Below are 21,613 nucleotides of genomic sequence, written 5' to 3' on the forward strand. Positions count from 1 at the left end.
GCAGACAGCAAAGTCAATGAAGGAGGCCAGGAGGTGCTCCAGGCACTGGAGCAGCAGTTCCCCCGTGGCCTGTGCAAGGAGAGGCCCCTGGTAGAGCCGCCTGTCCCCCTGCAGCCCATGGGTCCCACATGGAGCAGATCTCCACGCTGCAGCCCGTGGAGGAGCCCCTGGTGGAGCAGGTGAATGTGGCCTGGAGGAGGCTGAGGCCCATGGAGAGCCCCCGCAGGAGCAGGCCCCGGGCCAGAGCTGCAGCCTGTGGAGAGGAGCCCATGCAGGAGCAGGGGGTCTGGGGGATCTGCAGTTCGCTCCTGACAGATGGACCCCATGGTACAGACCCATATTGGAGCAGTTGTTGAAGACCTGCTGCCTATGAGCAGACAGGACCAGCCCACGCAGGCTCAGTTCGAGATGGAGTGGCATCCTGTGGGAGGGACCCTACACTGGAGCAGGGGCAGAATGACTGAAGGAGTGGCAGATGATGAAGCCTTAGGATCTGACTGCAGCCCCCATTCCCCTTTGCCCTGCACTGCTCAGGGAGAAGGTAGAAAAGGGTAAAAAGGGGGGTGGGGGGAAGGGGGGGGGAGAGAGACACAGACACAGAACTTCTAGGTTGGAAGAGACCTCAAGTTCAACGAGTCCAACCTCTGACCTAACACTAACAGTCCTCCACTAAACCATATCCCTAAGCTCTACATCTAAACATCTTTTGAAGACTTTCAGGGATGGTGACTCCACCACTTCCCTGGGCAGCCTGTTCCAATGCCTAACAACCCTTTCAGTAAAGAAGTTCTTCCTAACATCTAACCTAAAACTCCCCTGGCGAATAGAAGGTGTTTTTATTTTGCTTTTAGTTTCTCACTGTTCACATCGCAACCTATGACCTTTTTTCCAAGATACTTTCTCCCGCTTTGTCTTTGAGGAGGGGGAGAAAGAGAACAGTGCAGTTGGTTCAGCTAGTTATCACTGTGAAGCTACCACAACCACCTTTTATAAACGATACAAGTGCAATTTATTCTGTTCACCTCTCTGTTTTTGCGATATTCTTTTAATGAGACTGGCAGTTGTCTGAAAAATGTACTCTAGTTTTCATTACTTTACTTTAGTACTTTAATTCATTACTATTGAATTGAACTACATCATTTTCATAGGTCTTAGATATACATATAGCTTGCTAAATTACATGAACCATTTTTGCTTTCATCAGAATGTATAAAAGCAGAACTCTGTTGGAATGACAGATCTTGGTTTTGTTCATTTGTGAAATGATGTGTTATTTATTGAAATATATTTAATTTCATTAAATCAAGTTGTAATGATAATGCATGTTCATAACAGTTAAGCACTTTTTCCTTCTTCAACTGTTTTTTTTTTTTTTTTTTTTTTTTTTTTTTTTTTTTTAAGTCCAACATATTTTCCTGGTATCTACAGCAACTGATCATGTTAGAACTATGTATGCAGCCCTGTCTAAGGTTTATATCTGAAAATTTTGTAGCAATGGCAATTGCTACAAAAAAATGGCAATTTTGTCAAAAAATGAGTTGTTGGTACTTCAGACTAGGTTTTACTGCTATGCTGTGCTGTGCTGTACTTGCATGCTATGTGTTATTACAATAGTGCTTTTGCATATCAGGACTTACTGTGTCAACAGATACTGTAACTATGTTTTAATTCTTTCTATATTCCATAGTAGGAGGAGGCAACCACCCTCTTCTTGTTCCTTATGACACTCTAACAGCCAAAGAAAAAGCCAAGGACAGAGAAAAAGCACAGGATATTCTGAAATTTCTTCAGATTAATGGATATATTGTCTCCAGGTAATTTTCTGTTTACTACTAGTGTCACAGAAGGTTTCTAATACTCTTTGGTAGTGTTTTTTATTTTTATTTTTTTCCCCTGTGTTAAAAACAAACAAAACCAAAGGGTCATATTAAGGTTTCAGTACCTGAGGGTAAGGATCAGCTTCTTTATATAGAACATTGTAAGGAAGAAGTGTTTTATGGTTTTTAGGGTTTGCAGAAAGTGCAAGCATTGTTCTTCAGAATGCATGTGTATTCTGTATATCCTCTCAACATTGTAACATACCTCTTCTTTCCATTGTGTCTCCATACATCCAACTGTTAGTAAATTTGTTGATGTTCTACAAGTGATAGAACTATTAAGGCTACAGGCATATGTCATACACCTACACCTCTTTGTAGAAATCTCTAGACAATTGTGTTGATCAGAAAGTTTCATTTCTAAAATCTACTACTCCTTTCTTTAACTGAGTTGATTTGTAGTGTTACTGAAATAAAGTGAAATGAAAACAATGTTTTTAAAAAGGTTTCCTGATATAGTCTGCAGCATAAATGTAATAATAGTGAATAAATGTAATAATCAGAATAGCATGAATAATTCAGTTAGCATACATTCTCTGCAGGATTCCCTTTGGCTTTAATAGGACATATATTTACCTACTAAATACATTGTGAATAAAATTTTAATTAAATTAATGTCTGCCTCATCAGTATGGCTTAGGAAATATGAATCACTAGGAAAGACTGAAAGCATATCTGAGATTTGTATTTATATGAATATTAGTAAGAGAATGAAACAAGCACAGAGATGGATTTAAATAATCATTGTGAATTAATTAGCTTAGCACATCTGCCTGAAATCTGCCCACTTCCTTTTGTTTAAATATTATATGAAATTCAGTCCATTTATAGAGTCCCACAGCATATGTAATAATTCTAGGTAGAGTCTTTCAAGATAGCTAAAATAATACAATTTACTTGCCTTCAGTGGACTAGCATGTATGAAGATGGATGTCAGCAAAGTTTATTTTTCTTGTCCCCTGTCAAAATAAAAAAAGACTGTTCATCTATATTCAAGGTTACATGTTCCTTTTGGACTAATCCTTTTTATTACTGTCTAACTTAAACACAAGTGAAAAGTGGCTTTTGGTTTTTAGAGGAGGGGAAGGCTAAGAGGGATGGTAATGTACTTCTTAACTTGGACACACTGATCATCTGGTTAGTAGTTCCTGCCTTATCTGCATCCTCCTGTGCCAGTAAAATGCAGATACTTCTATCAAGATAAACTCCATGTACCTGCTGCCCCTGTGTCTACTGTGCTGTCTAAACAAACAAGCATCTGCTTCATGTTTTTCCTTTGTCCCCTTACCACTTGACTTACAGCTATACATGTCTTCCTGTCCAGTCTTTTATTTGACTGTGACCATTCTAATTCATTCCATGACCCTTCAAACCTTAACTTTCATCTTTAACCAAGTCTAGGTGCCCAGATCATTTTCAGAACTGGTAACTAGGGAATCTATGGAATGTAACTTGCCTGTGAATTTAAGCATGATTCCAAGAGCTACCTACACACACACAAGGAATGCTAACATGCCCAGCTGCACAGACTTCTACAGACAAAGTGCTGCCTTCAACTCACATATAAAACAATTATAGACAGTCAAGCCTCCCTCCCCCACTTCAGATGGTAAAGGTTGAAGTTCAGTAGTGAAAGCATTCCACCTCCTTTCCCTTTCTCTCCAAGTTTACAAGCATGTGCACATTCATGGATCTTTTGAGTACCAGCACAGCCTCTGTCTGTACAATACCTTTGCCTGGATGTTGAGCTCTCTTACGCACTTCAGAGGTCTCTTTCTTGCCAGCTAGTCCATTTTGATGCTCATAAGTGAACTGATGCCTAGATTCAGGAACATTTCTCACAAATACTTTACACTTGTGGCTACCCTTGAATCGTCTGACCATCTGATATACCTGCTCAGACATGAGGCCTTCTACTCACTGTCTAGTCCAGCCTGAAGTGTGCTAGTGAATTGCACTTGTGCACCCTCATGCACTCTGGGTTTAGAGAAGAAAAAAAAATCATTTAACTCCTCCCAAGCAGCCAGCACTCAGGCACATAGGCTGTGACCCACGGTCCCACTCCAGCCCCTGCTGCTGACACTCTCACCTCACTGACACTATCCTCCTACCATTGACTGGTTTCTGGGACACACACCATTCCTGCCCCAGTGTCTGGGAGCTGAGACTCCCACTTACTCCAGTTGCAGACACCACAGGCTAGGAACACCCACCAACCATCTGACTCCAGTTGCTAGCACCAAATCCATTCACAGCAGTTCCCTTCTGAGTTGGAATTCTGGGCTCAAAGTATGCAGGACCTGTAGAGACATTACCAAGAGCTATCTCCTTTCCAACTATTGGTGCTGAGACCCTCATTCTCTCCAGTTGCTGGTGCCACAGGCCCTTGGGCACTTAGAACCCCAGTCTGTCCTAATATTCAGTCCTCCTGATCTTGCCAATACCTGGCACTTACTCCTTGCAGCACACACGTATGAATGATGTGGTGAGTTACACAGAGGGATAGTTAAGAAAGGATTTAATAAGACAGGACAGACTGTGGTGATCAGGTGGAGTGTTTAGTTGAATGGCTGTTACTGACTGGCCACAGTTTGTGTGACTGTTCCTTCTTTGTCTATTTCCAGCTTTGATTGTCCTTGATTCCCTCTCCCCTTCACATTCCATCATTAGCTTTCATAGTGCCCGTGATTCCTTTGGATATCCCAAATAGAGTTACAAAATCCATGCGGCTTTCTCCAAAGTTGTGTCTTTAGTTTCCTAATGGTCAATCAATGACTAACTGGAGAGTGTTTTTTTTTTGACATTATCTCCCTTATTCCTTCTCTACCACATTTTGTGTTCCTGTTTATGGCTTCCTTCTTACTACCACCTTTTACACTGAGAGTGTCCTTAATCAAATACCCTTAATGAAGTATATGCTCCCACCTTAGAATTAATTATCTTTAAAATATATTCATCAGCATTCCTTGCAATCATCACAAATTTCACTTATATCCACAAAAAATTCTCCACACCAAAATCAACATAACATTATCACAACACCAACAAAGGTGGACAATTTACACACTCCACCCCTTGTCACTTCACCACCTTTCAACACAATTATTACACTCTAACAATATCCAGTCCATATTTCCCAGTTATTGTCCTTATCTCAAATTCTTTCAGCCCCATATATACCCTGAAAAGTATCAGCTGAGAAAGCAGTTTTAGTTGTAGAATCTCTCTTTCTGAACCCTACCATCAGCAATGTTCTTAATTAGAACAGAAATGAGACTATAAAGACAGTTATGTTTGGTAGGTTTACTTTTTTAACATGCAAAATAGCAATGTGCATGGTTCTGACAATGGAGTGCCAAACTACCTTGCTGGTAAAGAATAGCTTCCTTAAGTTCAGTCATTAGAGTGGTCCTGCAGAACCACTTACGTCATTAGCAGTTTACTGCTAGGAGACAATGGCCTACATCATGAAACTGCTCTCTGCAAATTAATAGTTGATTAGTTGAAAGAAGATAGGCTTTTCGTATCAGATTATGATGGAACACAGTGGGAAAAGCAAATTGCAATTCCAACACTTCTTTTCCCTCTGTTCCCCTCCTCCCCCCCACCAAAATTTTCATAAATGCTACATAGCTATTCAGTGTTCCTTCAGTCAAACAGACTTCTAGGTAAGAGTCATGATGAGGGAGACTAGATTTACTTCTGGCTTGTTTGTTTAAATCAAAGTATCTTGGTAGTTTCAAAACTCCCTCAGTCAAAAATCAATCCATGGAGGACATTAAAAGGTGGTAATACCTTACAGGTAAGGGAAAGAAATTAAAATGATACTGGATTAATCTGAGTAGTCACCTTTTCTGCCAGCTTTCTATCTGGGAAATCTTAATTGCACCTTAACAAATGGCTCAAAATGTAAATAATTGCAAGAGTACTGCTTAATTTAAACTGAACCATTCTTATGTGAATAAGCAGTTAAGTATTACCAGAGAAAATGGCATCAGGAGAGGTAAAACTAATCTGATTCCTTCTGCACACATAAAAATTGATTTGCTTCTTATTTCAGAGGATTTAAGGACCTGGAATTGGACACACCTTCCATTGAGAAACGCTTTGCCTACAGTTTCCTTCAGCAACTTATAAGATACGTGGATGAAGCCCATCAGTATATTTTGGAGTTTGGTATAGTACTCCTTCATTTTCTTTTATTAAGAAGTTTGAAATTATAAAAGCAACCTGAAAGTTTCCAAAAATAAAAATGTCTTCAACAAGGAGTTTTTCCTTTAGCTTTCTGTAGTTGATGATGAATTTTAAAGAGTTATGTATTTGACATTCATTCTAGTTTCATTCATATTCATTCTTCAGATGAAAATGTAATGAATAAAGGATAAATGGTTTATGTGTACCACATTATTCAATAGTATGTGACTTTTATAGCAACTGGGGGAAGAGAACCAAGTTTAATTTCATTTGGGTAGTTCTAACCAGTAAATTTGTTGTTTAAAAAAAATTTGCATTTACAGACATAACATGTTTGTAACAATGCATTAAAAATTTGGTAATTTTGTTTCTCCTGGGAACTACAGGAGAAAGGTGTTAAAGTAGAATCAGAGTTCAGTCTTCCAAAAGTGTTGCCTATAACTAGAAAAATACACATGTAGGATCAGATTTTCATCTCAAATAAGTATCCATATCTCTTTAGACTATGAGATGTCTACGCATCTGTGACTATTTGGACAATTTTTCTTTGCACATTTTATTTGCTATGACTTTTTTTTTTCTTCTCAGAAGAGTGTCATAAAATGCTTCTAACTCCTGTGTGTGGTATCTTAAATCTACATCTAAAGACCAACAATATTACTTATTTATAGTGTACACTTTTAAAGAAAAACGCAGAATAGACTGTAATTGGGATATATAATAGTGAGCTAAATTTTCTTCTCTCTGCAGATGGTGGCAGTAGAGGCAAAGGAGAGCACTTTCCATATGAACAAGAAATCAAGTTTTTTGCCAAAGTACAGTATATCTTTGCTCATTATTTGTCAACCTAGTAAGTAGTTGAAGTGAGGAAGTGTTAGTGGATGTGATTATTTTTGTTATATATACAGCTTTCTGTGTTAAATAATTATTTTGACGATTGGAAGCAGTAGTAATAAAAATAGCTTGAAAATAATGTAGGGATGAAATACAGACATGAAAAAAACCTACAGGATTATATTCATACTGTCATTATTCCTTTTCTTCATGATATAAAATTAATCAGGTGATGTTATTCATAACCTCCTTACATTTTCTATTTACTGGTTTTGTCTAGTTCAGAAGACTTCTCTCTTCCACACTCTTTAGGCAGCTAAATATGAGCAATAGCTACTGGAATTAATACAGTCATGAACCTTTCAGTGTCACCTTCCTTGTGACTTCCTTGTCACTCTTTCCTTGTTTTAAAACAATACTGATGTCTTCATCACAGAATCACAGAATGGTTGAGGATGAAAGAGATGAAGGAGGTCATCTGATCCAAGCCCACTGCTCAAACCTAGATCAGGCTATCCAGGACCTTGTCCAGATGGCTTTTGAAGATCTCCAAGGAGACTCCACAATCTGTCTGGGCAACTTGTGCCAGTGCTCAGTCAACATCATTTTTTTTTTTTTTTTAATGTGTTTTCATATGTTCAGACAGAACTTCCTGTGTTTCAGTTTGTGCCCCTTGTCTCTTGTCCTGTCATGGAAAAAATCTGGCTCCATCTTTACACCCTCCTTTTAGATATTTATTTACACCAATGAGATGCCCCTAGGCCATTTCTTCCCCAGGCTAAATAATCTCAGCTCCCTCAGCCCCTCCTCATATGAAAGATCCTGCAGTCCTTTAATTATATTTGTACCCTCCCACCCCCCGGACTCTCTCCAGTATGTCCATGCCCTTCTTGTACAGATGAGCCCAGGAGGGCACAACACTCCAGGTGGGGCCTCACTGGTGCTGAGTAGAGGGGAAGAAACATCTGTCTTGACCTTCTGGCAACTCTCCACCTAATTCAGCCCAGGATGCTATTGGCTTTCTTTGCTGTGAGGGCTCATTGCCGACTCATGGTCAGCTTGGTGTCCACAAGGACACCAGGCTTTTCTCAGCAGAGCTGCTTTCAGGGTGGTCAGCCTTTACTGTGTGAAAGGGTTATATATAACCCCCGCTATGTGGAGTTTTTCCTCAGCAGATGTGGGACCTTGCATTTCCCCTTGTTGAACTTTTTGAGGTTCCCATGAGCCCAGTACTCCTTCTTATGCCAAGAAGGATTTATGTATTACAAATTAAGAAAATCTACTTACAGCTTTGGCATTCAAAAGCTTGTATGTTGCTTGCATATTCAAAGCGCCTTTTCAATTCATTAGTGAATAAGCAAAGGTAGGCATTTGCAGCATTTTCTAAACCTGATATATCTGCAATAAATTGTAATCTCTTGAAGTACTTCCATAGTGCAATACTTGCCAAGTTTGTTGACTCAGAAATTAGTCACCTTCTTTTGAATCATGCACCCAAAAGGAAGCAATTTTAGATTCATGTTGACTGTTTATTTTGGATCTCTTCCTGGCTGAAACCTGTAGCAGTACTGAGTAATGGTCACCACATGAAGTAAATAAGAAAACTTCTGTGGACAAGTCAGTGAAGGTGTTTTTTGAATTCTGGATAGCAATTAACATTAAATGCCATTAGTGTGCTGGCAGTTCTAGGTGAATTATTCTCAAACCTACCTATGTTGAAAGACATGAACAGCAATAGTTGTTTCTGGGTAAGTAGTATTGGGCAAATATTAAATTGTGAGATAAAGTTAAATTATATTTTCTGGTTTATACTCCTAAAGAAAAAAAGAGGTCAAGTCCCAGAGGTAATATAAAAAAATAATAAATAAAAATATATTTAAAAAACTGCTGGCTTAACTGATGACAATTTAAGTATTTTGAATAATAATGAAAAAAATTATAAGAACTAGACAAACACTAAAAAAAAAATACTAGGAATTTGAAACAGAATACACATTTGAAATCTTGTCTGTAGCTGTGACTTACAAAACATAATACAGAACATAGCAAAAAAAGCCCTGAGATAACCACTGCTTTCTGATGTAATTGCAGGTTGTGCTCCCTTTGATTGATCAGTATTTCAAAAATCATCGCCTGTATTTCTTGTCTGCAGCAAGTAGACCTCTCAGCAGTGGAGGCCATGCCTCTAATAAGGAGAAGGAAATGGTGACCAGGTAAAATTTAAAATAATTTTCATTTATATGCATATGTGTATGTCTTTAAACAATGCAGTTTATTGTTGGAAAGTGAGAAGTTTCAGGCATTTTTTTCCAAACACAAACATTAACTTCCTTTTCCCATTGAGAAAATTCATTGTGTAAAATGGAAAAGAGAGTTCAGAGTTACAATTATATGATGTTTTAAAGTCAGCAGTGCTGATTTTTTGCATGCAGGGAACTTAATTTATGTACAACAATTCATCTGTTGCATTGTGTGTTGCACAAGATGTGTAATTGTGTATCAGCTACCACTGCTGGAAATAAGTATATACTGAAACCATTATTCCTGCAACATTTTATATTTAAAAGAAAAAAAAAATGAATAACTGAGTTTTAGACAGTATCATTATTGCTGCTTCCTGTAAAAAATAAAACGAGTGGCATTCTTTCTGCTCTTCAGTTTTCTAAATAGTGACAGTGGTAGTAATATGACAGAAATATCCCCTTGATCTTTTCTCTGAAGTTATCCATTATTAGACCATCTCTCCAAGAGATGTTCTCACTTAATCTCACTTTTGATTGAATTGAAACCCATGTTTCCAATTTAGTAATGTGGACTACAAGTTTAAAACAAGACCAACTGCATGCCTGCACAGTACAGGTATCATGGATGGCTGTTACTAGGTACCAAAACAGGCAAAACAGAATTGCTGCTATAGGGAGACAGCCATTGTATGAATACTGAGCAGAGTTTCTAACAGCAATATTGAGCATAAGTAACTAATGACCTCGACTCTTGTGTCATTTCATGGACTGATTTGGTCTGGCAGTTTGGCTGACTGGTCTTCTTCAAAGAATGAAAAAATCCTTTCAAAGAGCATGCATCTAGATTATTTTCCATTATGAGCTGCTGTATTTCTTTCTGTAATATCCTAGATAACAGTATTTTAGCAGTTGTTAAGTAAAGCCTCATCAATAAATCCCACACTTCTAGAATATGTCAAACATGGAAATATCAGCATACATGCTGCATGGATTCAGGACTTCTACACATATGCTGTCCAGTAGTATGCATGAGATTTCTGAATTTTTAGCCCAGCAAAATGATCAGACCTGCTGTCAAACAATTGAGTTGTGTGCCTTCTAGAAGAGGCAGCCAATGACAATAAAACACAGGCAAGGAAACCTGGATAAATGATAACTATAGCCAGTGCTGTTGTGCAGCTGATTTCTTGAGTGTCAAGCTAATGGAAAGTACATTATATGATCCATTTTCTGAAGCCATTTTAAGGGATTCCCAACATATTTTTTTCCCTCATTTGTAGAGAATTCTTCAAAGTTAAATTTTGGATTTTCTGTTGAGTTTTCCCTTTAGATATGTTTGTGTGTGACTCTTATGTAGGCTTTTCTTCAAACCAAAGGCAGTTTCTGTCTGCTTGCTTTTTCTGATGAAGATAAGCTTGCATTTTTTGAACTATGGAAGAGTATTCTGCATATTGTTAATGCAGTGACTGTCAAGAAATGCAATAAATATTTTGTGTTCAGCAAGTGTATTAAATTCAGGTCAATTTTATGGTAACATATGGGTCAGACCTCTTCCTGAAATAGTGTGACATTATCTTCCATTTATTTGTAAACATCGTCCGGATTGGAATTTTTGCATTTCTTCTTCATTATACCATCTTACAAGTCCTTGTATTACTGCAGTTATGTAGAATTATTTCTGGACATGAGTCTAAGTACTAGACATTTGGACTTTTTTTTTTTTACTCTGAATTTACACTATTGACTGCGGAGATAATAGGTTCAGTCTGACTTTGTGAAAATATAGCATCTGCTGAATGTTACAGTCAGTTGAGTAACATTTGTGTGTTAGAAGAAGAGAGAGATTGAGAGCTACTTAATGTCTTCATTGGAATGGATATAACATTTATATGACAGTACCATATACCCACTTTTCCTGTTGGACTGGATGAACCAGGATCCTTATAAAAGAATATAAAGTGTATATGCCTGCTTCATGGTATAAGTGAACAGAGATCCCTGAAGATGTACAACCAGACTCTTTTCTAAAACAGAGCAGTTGCTGTAATGGATCACTGTGCACTGGCTAATAAGGCAGATTCAACACCACATTAACCTGGCTGTTCCAATTCTGGACATAAATGTTTCCATTTGGCACCATGCTCTCATTTGTCAATGGAACAACATGCTCAGATCTCATCCATGAACTATGCAGACATGCTTATGTGTCTTTTGCTTTTATATCAGAGATTGTTAACTGGTCCATATGCCTAGTAATTAAATAGTTTAATAAAATGACATAGTATTGTTCATGTCATTTTAATAGATGCGGGTTTTTGCAGCACAACAAAAAACACCAAAATTTATGTCACTGTTGTAGAAAATTCTCAGACTGAATTTGGTCATGAAGATTGAACTAATCTCTCTTAAATTTGGAGGCCAGGTCAATTTGGGTAGGACAGTGTGGTCCTGCTTCTAGGAACTAACACAAAACTTAATTCTTCATTGTTCTGAATGGAACACTGCTCATCAGTACAAAAAGTAATTTACACATATGAAATGAAATCATTGATCGTATTCATTTTTGTTTGTTTAAAACCATATAAGAAGCTATTTTTCATGTTGAGTTACATTGTTTCTCATGTTGTCATGTTTTAAAAAACATATTTAAAAAGAAATTCTCACTGTGTTTAAGACAAGATCTAAATTGGATTAGTTAAAGATCTACCATCAAACACTTCAATTAATCTGATTTCCTTACCTTTTGTTTTCAAATTGTCAGTGATGTCCTGAATAGCACACTGACCACATATTACTTCTTAAAGCTTCAATGGTAATTTCCCTGTGGGTTTTCATATAGGACGCTTTTATATTAATTAGCTTTGCTTTTATTTTTATTTTTTCTTGTTTGTTTCTTTAATTATAATATGTGCTTATTTAACCATGTTTGTTAAGGATATGCACTTAAAAACTCTTTCTTTAGTACTCTGTCCCACATTCTGCTCAGATAATTGATTCTTTCTGCGTGACATCATGTTGCTTTTCCTGCTCATATATCAGCTGTTATTTTTTTCTCCCTCCCCTCCCCCCCCTTTTTTTTCTTTTTCCTTCTCTTCTCTTTTATTTTTCTTTTGTCTTCAGCCTGTTCTGCAAACTTGGAGTTCTTGTCAGGCATAGGATTTCACTGTTTGGTAAGAAGACCCTTGACAAATATTAGCATGGCCATCACTTGGTTTTCTTTGCCATTTTTGCATTGTGTTATGTACTGCTTTGTTGCATGCTGCATGGCTGAAATGCATGGTCTTCACAGACCACTAATTGTTTAGGCTGGTAGATCACATAATTTGTTAGTTGAAATAAAAAGCTTTTGTAGTAATCAGGTGGTGGTGGGGGATGTTGTTTTGTTTTTTGTGTGTCTTAACCAACATCTGGATTTCATGATTCTACCAAAAAATGTCACTGAGTTATTTATAAACACATCTTTTTATTTTTTATAATTCATTTGGGAAAAATGGAGTATCATAACTACACATTGTATTGGAAAATCATTTAGGAAAATATGCAGTAGGCTGAAATGCTTATTAATGTTCTGTGGAATTCTTAAGTATTCCCAGATATGCTTGACTCCACATACGCATGTCTACAAACTTTCTGTTATTATGTGAATCTAGCAGGGTTTGGGTATTTGTCTTATACCAGGTGAAAATCACATAAATTAAGTCAATTTGAAATCTGTGTCAAGTTTAAACACTCTATGTAATGCGTGGCACAGTCATTAGTCTGAAATTTTTTCTTAAGCCATGATGATAGGAAATAGCACATCCTACACATGTATAGCTTCTATGATGGATGTATTGCAAACTCCAGCATCGATGAACATATCTAATTTGGTAATTAGCTGATTAGAATTTGATTAAGAGAACATGCATCTAACTCAACTCCAACATATTTCATTCAATTTGAAGAAAAGGAATTCATTTGCTGCAACATTGTAGTGTTCAGAAACATGAAAACAATTAAACTGAGAAGAAAGAGTGGAAGTTATTTGTTGCTTTTAACTGTGTTTTGGGATGATCTGAGTGGATTTTTGTGTCAAGCAAGGTTATTTCTTCAAGGAATGAAGTAGTTCACATATACTTTTTTTTTTTTTTTTTTTTTTTTTTTTTGGTAATACTTGCAGTTGTTGCTCTTTGAATCTGTTTTTTTTTTTTTTTTTTTTTTTCTCTCTTTTTTTTTTTCTTCTCTAAAATGTGTAACATTTCAAGTTCAAAATCTGAGTCAATGTAACTTCTAGAGTACTAAAGAAGGGATGTTTTCTGTTCCACCTCTCACAGCTTACTTAGTTTCTGTTCTTAGGTTGGGTTCAAGTAGTACAAGTTAGATCACTTGGATTCAGATGAGTATTCACCACATCTATGGTTTATTTTTTAACTCAAGTTTCCTAGTGTGCAGTAACTAAGAGAATACAAAATCTTTAAGCCAACAGGGAAGTATACTGTATTTTTTCTACGAGTCAAGGTCTCCAAAGCATGGTTGTTACTGTGAACATACTAACTCAAGTCAGTCACCTTACAGCTTGCTTTACCTTGTCTGCTAATTATTTCATGTTAGAAAACCCTATCAAAAGAATTGTACTTCTTGTAGCAATACAAAGGCCCATGCAGAAGAGGTGAAGATGCTCATGAGGACAACCTTTATGAACACAGCGGAAGCCTAATTATTTGTGCATTTCGGAGGTTCCTTAAATGAGCAAGAGTTGCTTCATAATAGTCTTTTGGGATGGTGTGGAGTTTGCTATTTTATTGACATTCCAGATAGGTGTTTTATATTTATTGTGAATTTGAATGGTACTTCTGAGGATACAGCTGCATGTGTGAAAGTCATTAGTAAAAGTCCTGTAGTGTAAGCTGTATGTAAGTCTTGATAAAACGGGAAATTAAACATAAAAGTCTTCTAGAGTGAATTTAAGCAGTTAATTGCACCTGATATCTAAGATTGTCTGTTATTCAGCATGAAATTATTATTTCTTTACATTTTGAAAGTAGATTTTGACCCCAATAATCTACTGTTTGTTTGAGAGCTGTATTTCTGCATCAATAAGATTGATTTATGGTCATTATTATTAGTTGGCTGGATTTTAAAGTTCTTAGTGAATAATTTTAGAGAGCCTGATTAGCTTGATTCACTTTTTATGCTGTTAAATCTCTGGTAAGACATTCTTTCCATGTATGCAAGAAATAAAAATATATATATCTATCTATCAAAATCTCCATATAAGTAATGCAGTGCCTCCTAACCTGAAACAAAAATTAGCTGAATAAGACTAATAGTAAGAGTGGCCTGCTTTTGCTCACTCATTTTGGGAACTTAGAGAAACTAATCAGAAGAGGACTTCAGATAACTAAATACAGTTGTACTGTTCATGGCATCAACTGCATTTGTAAAACATGCTGAACAGTGCTCCACCCATCAACCTAATACTTCTGTTAGTTCTTGGGGTATGTTTAACCTTAAAACCTCTTGAACTTCTGTGTTTTAACATTTGCATATGTCCAGTCTCCATTGTTTTATTTTAACATTTAGTTGTATGAAGAGTTACGTTAAAGAACAGCTTGTTTAACTTTTTATCCTGTTGAATTGTACTTATCTGCTCTCTTTTCATGATGGAATGGAATTTTATATACTACATATTCATTTCTATAATCACAGTGTCTTATGTATAGCTTTCAGGCATCTGAAAATCACTAACATTTTTAATAAAAATGATATTTTTATTTAATTAAAATATGTATATCCACGGAAATATTGGCAATAGTAATAAAACCAGTTTTACTAGAAACCCCCTAATTTCAGGTTTTGTGACTCAAGTTTAAAAAAACAACATGGACTTCTGAAATTTACTCCTGTACTCAGGTTGGAAGCGAACTGAGTCTTGAAATGTTCAATTTAAAAGTTTTTACAGATCGTATTGGTGGCATTTTAAAGTAAATTATTCAGAACACCTTTTTTGTGTTTTTTTTTTTTTTTTTTTTTCCCTTCTTTGTATATTTTAGAATCATAGCGAAAACAACTAAATGCATGGCATCAAACAAAAGCAAGACACAGAATTTCCACTGAACGTAAACCTCTATTTCAGAGCAAATAGCATTTTTAAATATTTTTATAAGAAATTCTGTCTGAATTTATAAACAAGAGGAGACATTACAGGAAAGAAGTTTCATGATATTTTTGAAAGTCATTTTTAGTGTTATAGTGATATACCTGGCAAAACTTGAATGAAGTGTGCTGTATTTATTATGCTCTCCGAATTCTCCTCTGATATATCAGTTGAACAGCAAGGTTTTTCCAGATTACCAAACTCAGTGTATATTTAGAACTAAGAAAAATGTTTTTCTGTTTCTTTTAAAGTGGATTAACTGGTTGGCCTCATTTTTCCTTTCATTAAATGAAAAGTGGCAAGTGTATCTTTAAATTGCATATACAATGCTAGCTTCCAGAATACATGAAACACTGTACTGTCAGAATTGGCAAAATTCAGTTATGCACACCCACCTCTCAAAATGATTTATCCTGAAAAATCACTACACAATTGCAAGTTGTTTTCTGTCATCAAAGAAACTTCCAGTAAATTTAAGCTAGATGATTCCAAATGAAAAGTATAGTACTTTAAATACATGGGGCAGTCATTAAAGCTATCGTACCTTAAAGCTGAATAATACAAAAACATAAGGTGCAGATTCATAACTATTACTGATCTTCCTTGAATTGAGGTAGTCATGTAAATCTGTTTTTGGGGTGAGACACTGAAGTTGGCCCTTTTAGACATTGCTTACCTTGCATTGTACTTTAATGTTGCTTCAGAACATATTTTTCACATCTCAGCAGAATTTATGAAAATTTTATTATCAGTGGAAAAACAAACACTGCAGCATCTACTATGGGGATATGCCTAAATCTTGTCTCATTTTCAGAATAACTGGATTAGATTCTTACTCTTCCATCTGGTTGCACCTTAGAAAGTACCTGATTCCTCATAAACATATGGCTCGTATATCTACATGGTATAAATAGATCACCAGGGTTACTTTTCAGGGAAATGGAGTGAGCATCTCTTTAGTACACAGCGGCTTTCAGCATATATGCATCTGCACATACACTCACTGTGTGACAATTCAATCCACAGTCTAAGGCAGGGTTGCCTTGATTGTTTCACTCCATCCCTGCTTTCATTAGCATGATTCTTCACCCTCTTCTTCACCAACACTGGCATTCATGTCACCAGACAGTAAAATAGTATGGAGAAAAAATAGGGGTTGACAGAAAAAGGAGCTGACGGAAAACTTTGGAGGTGAGGAGCAGGTGTGGAGTTTTGTTTTTTGTTTTTTTGTTTTTTTTTTTTTTGGTATGGTTCATTTTGGCCATGTCAGCTTCATCATCTGGTCATTACGTTGCATTACCACAAAAGTGCCAATGCAAAGAGGGTGAGGCCGCATGGCCAGGGGCAGCCACAGAAACTGTGGTTCAGGTTTGTTTGATCTACTGTGTTTGCAATGCAACAGTACCCCCACCCCCCAGTTTTGGTAACAGAATAGCATTTAAAGTGCTGCAATAAACTTCCCACTCCATTATTGCAATTTATCTTTTCAAATCTGTATTTCAATGAAAAACACTACTTTAAGTTTTATGTTTGCTGATATTTTCAAGTGAAATATCTACAATTAATAAAGCATAGTACCCTGTATGCAGACTATGGTATTTTCAGTAGTCTGTCTTAAGCATTGTCTGTTTTATTTATTTATTTTTGATTGAGAAACTTTGGAAGTATAAAGAAGTAAGAAAAATTATTTTCATTTTTGCAGCAATTTATGTTTTTTAAAAATCAATTAAATAAGCTGTGGATGAAATGTATTTGCCCTAAATTTGCCCTGGATTTAAAAAGTGAACTTAGAGGTGACTTATATATGGCAACATCATATGCTGTGCATGTACATACAAGATGTGTGTGTAAGTTCTCTTTTTACATACGTTAAGTGTGGAAAAAAAAGTCATTGCAATGGGAGATGGGTATTATGTCATAAGTGCCACACTTGATCCTGGTATGAGTACTTGTAAACTATTGGTAACATCAGGGAGCTAAACTTCTTTATGACACTGTATGTAAGAGCAGCTTGTGAAAATTAAACAGTTTTCATTTTACTGAGAGGGGGGAAATAAATGTTCAAATAAACATGAATGAATGAAAACAAAGTTTATAAAACTTAAAATAAAAAGCAGACAATACACTGTAGCTCTAATTAACCCCACATTTAAGTGCTTCCTTCTTGATTGCCTCAGCTATTTGATGAGAGATGCTTTACCGCCTCTTGTCAGTGCATTTGTGCAAACAAGGCTAAGACAACAAACTGCATGTTTTTTAACATGACTGTCAAAATTACACAGAAGTTGAATTACTCTTCTGCAATGTCATTTACTCTTTCATTAAAACCAGAGATGGTTGGCAGAGTGTAGGTATGCTTTAAAGAATGCTCAGTTTAATTGGTTGGTAATTTTCCTTCCTATTTAGGAAATGATGCAACATCAATAGTCAACTGTCTTCACATACTGGGCCAGACCTTGGATGCGAGGTAACACTGAATATATTTTCTGAAGATCAAAGAAAATCACTTATTAGAGAATAGTATCCAGTCAGATTTGGAAAACCTGTGTAAGGCTACAATATTTCAAAACTTAAGGAAGATGTTCTTGAGAAAGATAGTGCTGAAAAGAATTTCTGCTACAAAATAAGGTTTTTTTTTTTTTTTTTGGAAAAAAAACAGTATTTTTATCTTATGCTTTCAGTTTTGGTTCAGAGTGGTGGTGTCAAGGAACTGCTGGCTTCACTCTCATCTGCTTTTCATCACATGACAGTCTCAAGACCACAATAGCATTAGAAATATTTTGTTCTTTTGCTTATGCTGTCTAATAAAAAAATAAATAAATCAGGAGTTAAGTGCATATAGGGTGCAGTGAACCTGTCTCAGAGTGTCTTTGTTGCAAAGTTAATTCTGTTTCCAATTTGAGGAAAAAAACTCACACCTTTTATGTTGAATTCAGTACTACTTCTAAGTTGAGTTGGCTACTTAAGCCACAGTGAAGTCTATAGAAGACTTTAAAAAAAAAAAAAAAAAGAGAAAAAAAGAGAAAAATCCCCCAACCAACCAAAACCCAATTTGGCTCCTCTTTTTCAAGAATGATGAATTGCAGGACTTCTCATTCTTCCTCATTATTTATTTATTTCATTTTATTTTTCCTCTGAAGGCAAATTAATCCCTGTCTTTAATATGATCTGTATTTTGTCAATGATAATACCAAATGATTGTACCAAATTGTCAATGATTGTACCAAATACAATATCCTTATTTTCTTATAAAGCATTTTTTTTTTTCATTAGGTTGTTCTGCTGTGAGTAGATTTTATAATCCCCAAAGATGAAAGAATTTTCTTCAGATCTTTGTTATATACTTCATATAAGCCAAAACTAGACTTTATTCCAGGCTTGTTTAATAGAGTATTCTCTTTCATTCTCATTGCATGGTATATACAGGACTGTGATGAAAACTGGTCTGGAGTCTGTTAAGATGGCACTGAGAGCTTTTTTGGACAATGCTGCCGAGGATCTGGAGAAAACAATGGAAAATCTGAAACAAGGCCAGTTTACACACAGCAGAAACCAGCCCAAGGGAGTTACACAAATCATTAATTATACCACAGTGGCTCTCCTGCCAGTGCTATCTTCATTATTTGAGCATATTGGACAACACCAGTTTGGGGAAGATTTGATATGTATGTATTATTTAGACATGTCATGCTACTATCCATAATGTCATATAGTAAGAGTAAGCATTAATAATTTCTCTAGTGTGCAGGTTTTAGTGAACTTTCTGTAAATACTAAAGCAGCTGTGTCTTCTCAGTTTTGGTTTCTGTGGCGTAGATTCACTGTGGTTTTGTTCCTGTATGAAAAGTTCATTTAAGTTAATTTGTCTTTGCCCTGCCTATACCTGAGGTTGTACCCCTGTAGGGTATACTGTGATACCTGCCCCTTGACTCGGTTTCAGTTAGCAGGGAATGTGGGTGGCTGCATCTTAGATCCCAAGGAAAAGTGTAAGGAGTTTCTGAAGAACTGAAAGAATAGGTACTGAAGAAGGGATATAAGATATTAAGATATATGTGAGACTTCATTTCTGTAGAGATTCTGATTGTAGCAGATTGTGTAATTTTTTTTTCCAAGCCCAATCTTTTCAGGAAAAACTTTTGTACTCTCCAACACAAAATTTTAATCGTATGTGGTTTAGGAACTCAACAAGAATTCTGTTGTCCAGTCTGTATTAAAGGATTATTAAATTATTAAAGGATGTATTAAAGTATTAAAGGATGTATTAAATTATTCTGCTTCTGTACAGCTAACTAGCTATAGCAATACCTAAAGAAGGATCTGGAAGAATAGACTTTTTTTTTTTTTTTTTTTTTTTAGAATCCCCCAAAATAATTATTTAATTATTAGAGAACTGTTTGCAATAATTTGCTTTTATATTGATGGACTTAAATGTGTTGAGACGTAAACATGCACTTTCCTCATTAAATTATTTCTGTAAAATTCAAGAGTCTTTGATAGTATCCAGAAAGAAGTCATCTGTGGTGTTAAATATATCACTGCTTCATTATAAATCACTTATTCAGTGATTTTTCATTCTCTAATATTCTGTTTTGAAACTGAATAATTAGCCTTATGTGATATTCTTAATCAGCTATTCTACATATCTCATGTTGTTGTCAAACTCTCAATTTTAGAATTCATAAACTGAGAAAGTTACCAATTGGAATCGCCTACTTGTAAGATTATCTTATTTGTACTACTGTGATGGCAGGCATCTTGACCTAGTGCTTGTACCTGAGAGTAGTACTATGTTTACAGGGTACTCCATGGTGTGATCAAAAACGTGGGTTGTGTGCCTGAGATTACTGTTAAATACTGAACTAGGAGATGAACAGAACTAAAATCACATTGCAGTAAAGAGCCAGACTATGTTGCATTGACACATTTTACATAGATATTAAATGAATAAATTCTTGGGTTATGCCATTAGACAGTATCATTGAAGAGTTGGTATGCAATTAATTTCAGAAAGTGAGTGCACTAGTTAAATACGATAAAGTACAACTGTAATCTTAGCTGATAACTTAGTATTGAACGAAGTAGAAGTTTTGATTAAAAAGTATGGCATTGAAGGGTCAGAATATTATTTTTGTATTAGAGAGACGTTGCTATTGATTGTCTTTGATAGATGTCATTTATGTAGTTATTGTCAGAAGAATTGTAATGAGGTTATTTTCTTCATATCTATCATTTTCTTTTCTTTAGTGGAAGATGTTCAGGTCTCCTGTTACAGAATATTGGCCAGTTTGTATGCTCTGGGAACCAGCAAGAGTATTTATGTAGAACGGTAAGAAGAAGAAATGTTCCTCTATATTTATTATTTGCAGTTATACTCACTTTAATGAATATGCAGTCCAGAAAGCAATATAGGAAGAGGTGGTTGTTGGAAGTGTATCTTGAAAGAAAAAAGGTGCTTAGGTGTTAAGCAGAATCCAGAGGCATTTATTGTATTATACTTAAAATGCTATATTATACACTTGTCAAAATACATTAATTCAACAACAATTACAGATAAAATAGTCTGACAATAGATACGACTTTATTTAAGATCCAGCTGGAGAACTGTAAAGATATGCTATTCAGTTAGGCTACGGTTGTAATTATTTCTAATATGTTCATAGAATCATAGAATGTCTTGAGTTGGAAGGGACCTTAAAGATCATCTAGTTCCAGCCCCCGTGGGTAGTCCCATAGAAGGTATATGTAATAATCGATAATTATTGTGTATGGTTACCTACAAACATTGCAAGTGGAAAGCAACATAGCATGCTTTTTTTATGTGTATGTAATGGATATATACCTGGATTATGACCTAATGAAAAGATTATGACCTAATAAAGATTATGACCTAATGAAAAGAAAAAAAAAAAGGAAGGAGGAGCAAGTGGGAAAAATAATACTGAGAAAGAAGTTAGATTTAATAAAATGAAGTTAACAAACTAGATCAAGAAAGAAAATAAGTTCCTAAAATGAGATAAACCTTAAGACCAAAGATGAATCTTTTGATCTGTGAGTTTGGAGGCCTTTTTTAACTTGACAGTTTGCTTTGTTCGTGGAGTTCTGTCATCTGCATGGCTCAACTTGCTTAGCTAAACATTTGTCACATTCCTAAAATTTGCTCTGGCCGCTGGATTGGAAATCTAAACTAACAGTTTTAAATGTCACATGAAGGACCTAAGTGAAGTGACAGGTGATCACCTGCTTCTTCATAGAAATGGGCTTTTTAAAATTTTGACACATTTAAAAATTTTGGGCCTCAAATAAATGCTGTCATATGTTTGAAGAGATGCA

At 35.8% G+C, this 21,613-nt stretch overlaps 1 protein-coding gene across 13 annotated transcripts in view; it reads left to right on the top strand.

The window, feature by feature from the left end:
- Window positions 1-21,613, top strand: part of RYR2 (ryanodine receptor 2) — a 415,779-nt gene that overhangs the window by 318,632 nt on the left and 75,534 nt on the right. For 7 of the 13 annotated variants that reach the window (XM_032184912.1, XM_032184915.1, XM_032184916.1 and 4 more), the window contains 8 exons: window positions 1,688-1,814; window positions 5,938-6,053; window positions 6,822-6,886; window positions 8,997-9,118; window positions 12,269-12,318; window positions 17,691-17,751; window positions 18,711-18,949; window positions 20,528-20,609. In XM_032184912.1, the coding sequence (XP_032040803.1) occupies window positions 1,688-1,814; window positions 5,938-6,053; window positions 6,822-6,886; window positions 8,997-9,118; window positions 12,269-12,318; window positions 17,691-17,751; window positions 18,711-18,949; window positions 20,528-20,609 (862 nt within the window). The remainder of the gene's footprint in view (window positions 1-1,687; window positions 1,815-5,937; window positions 6,054-6,821; window positions 6,887-8,996; window positions 9,119-12,268; window positions 12,319-17,690; window positions 17,752-18,710; window positions 18,950-20,527; window positions 20,610-21,613) is intronic. The other 6 variants (XM_032184913.1, XM_032184920.1, XM_032184921.1 and 3 more) reach the window with 1 other exon arrangement.

Source organism: Aythya fuligula, chromosome 3 (assembly GCF_009819795.1).
Source record: "Aythya fuligula isolate bAytFul2 chromosome 3, bAytFul2.pri, whole genome shotgun sequence".
Taxonomy (NCBI): domain Eukaryota; kingdom Metazoa; phylum Chordata; class Aves; order Anseriformes; family Anatidae; genus Aythya; species Aythya fuligula.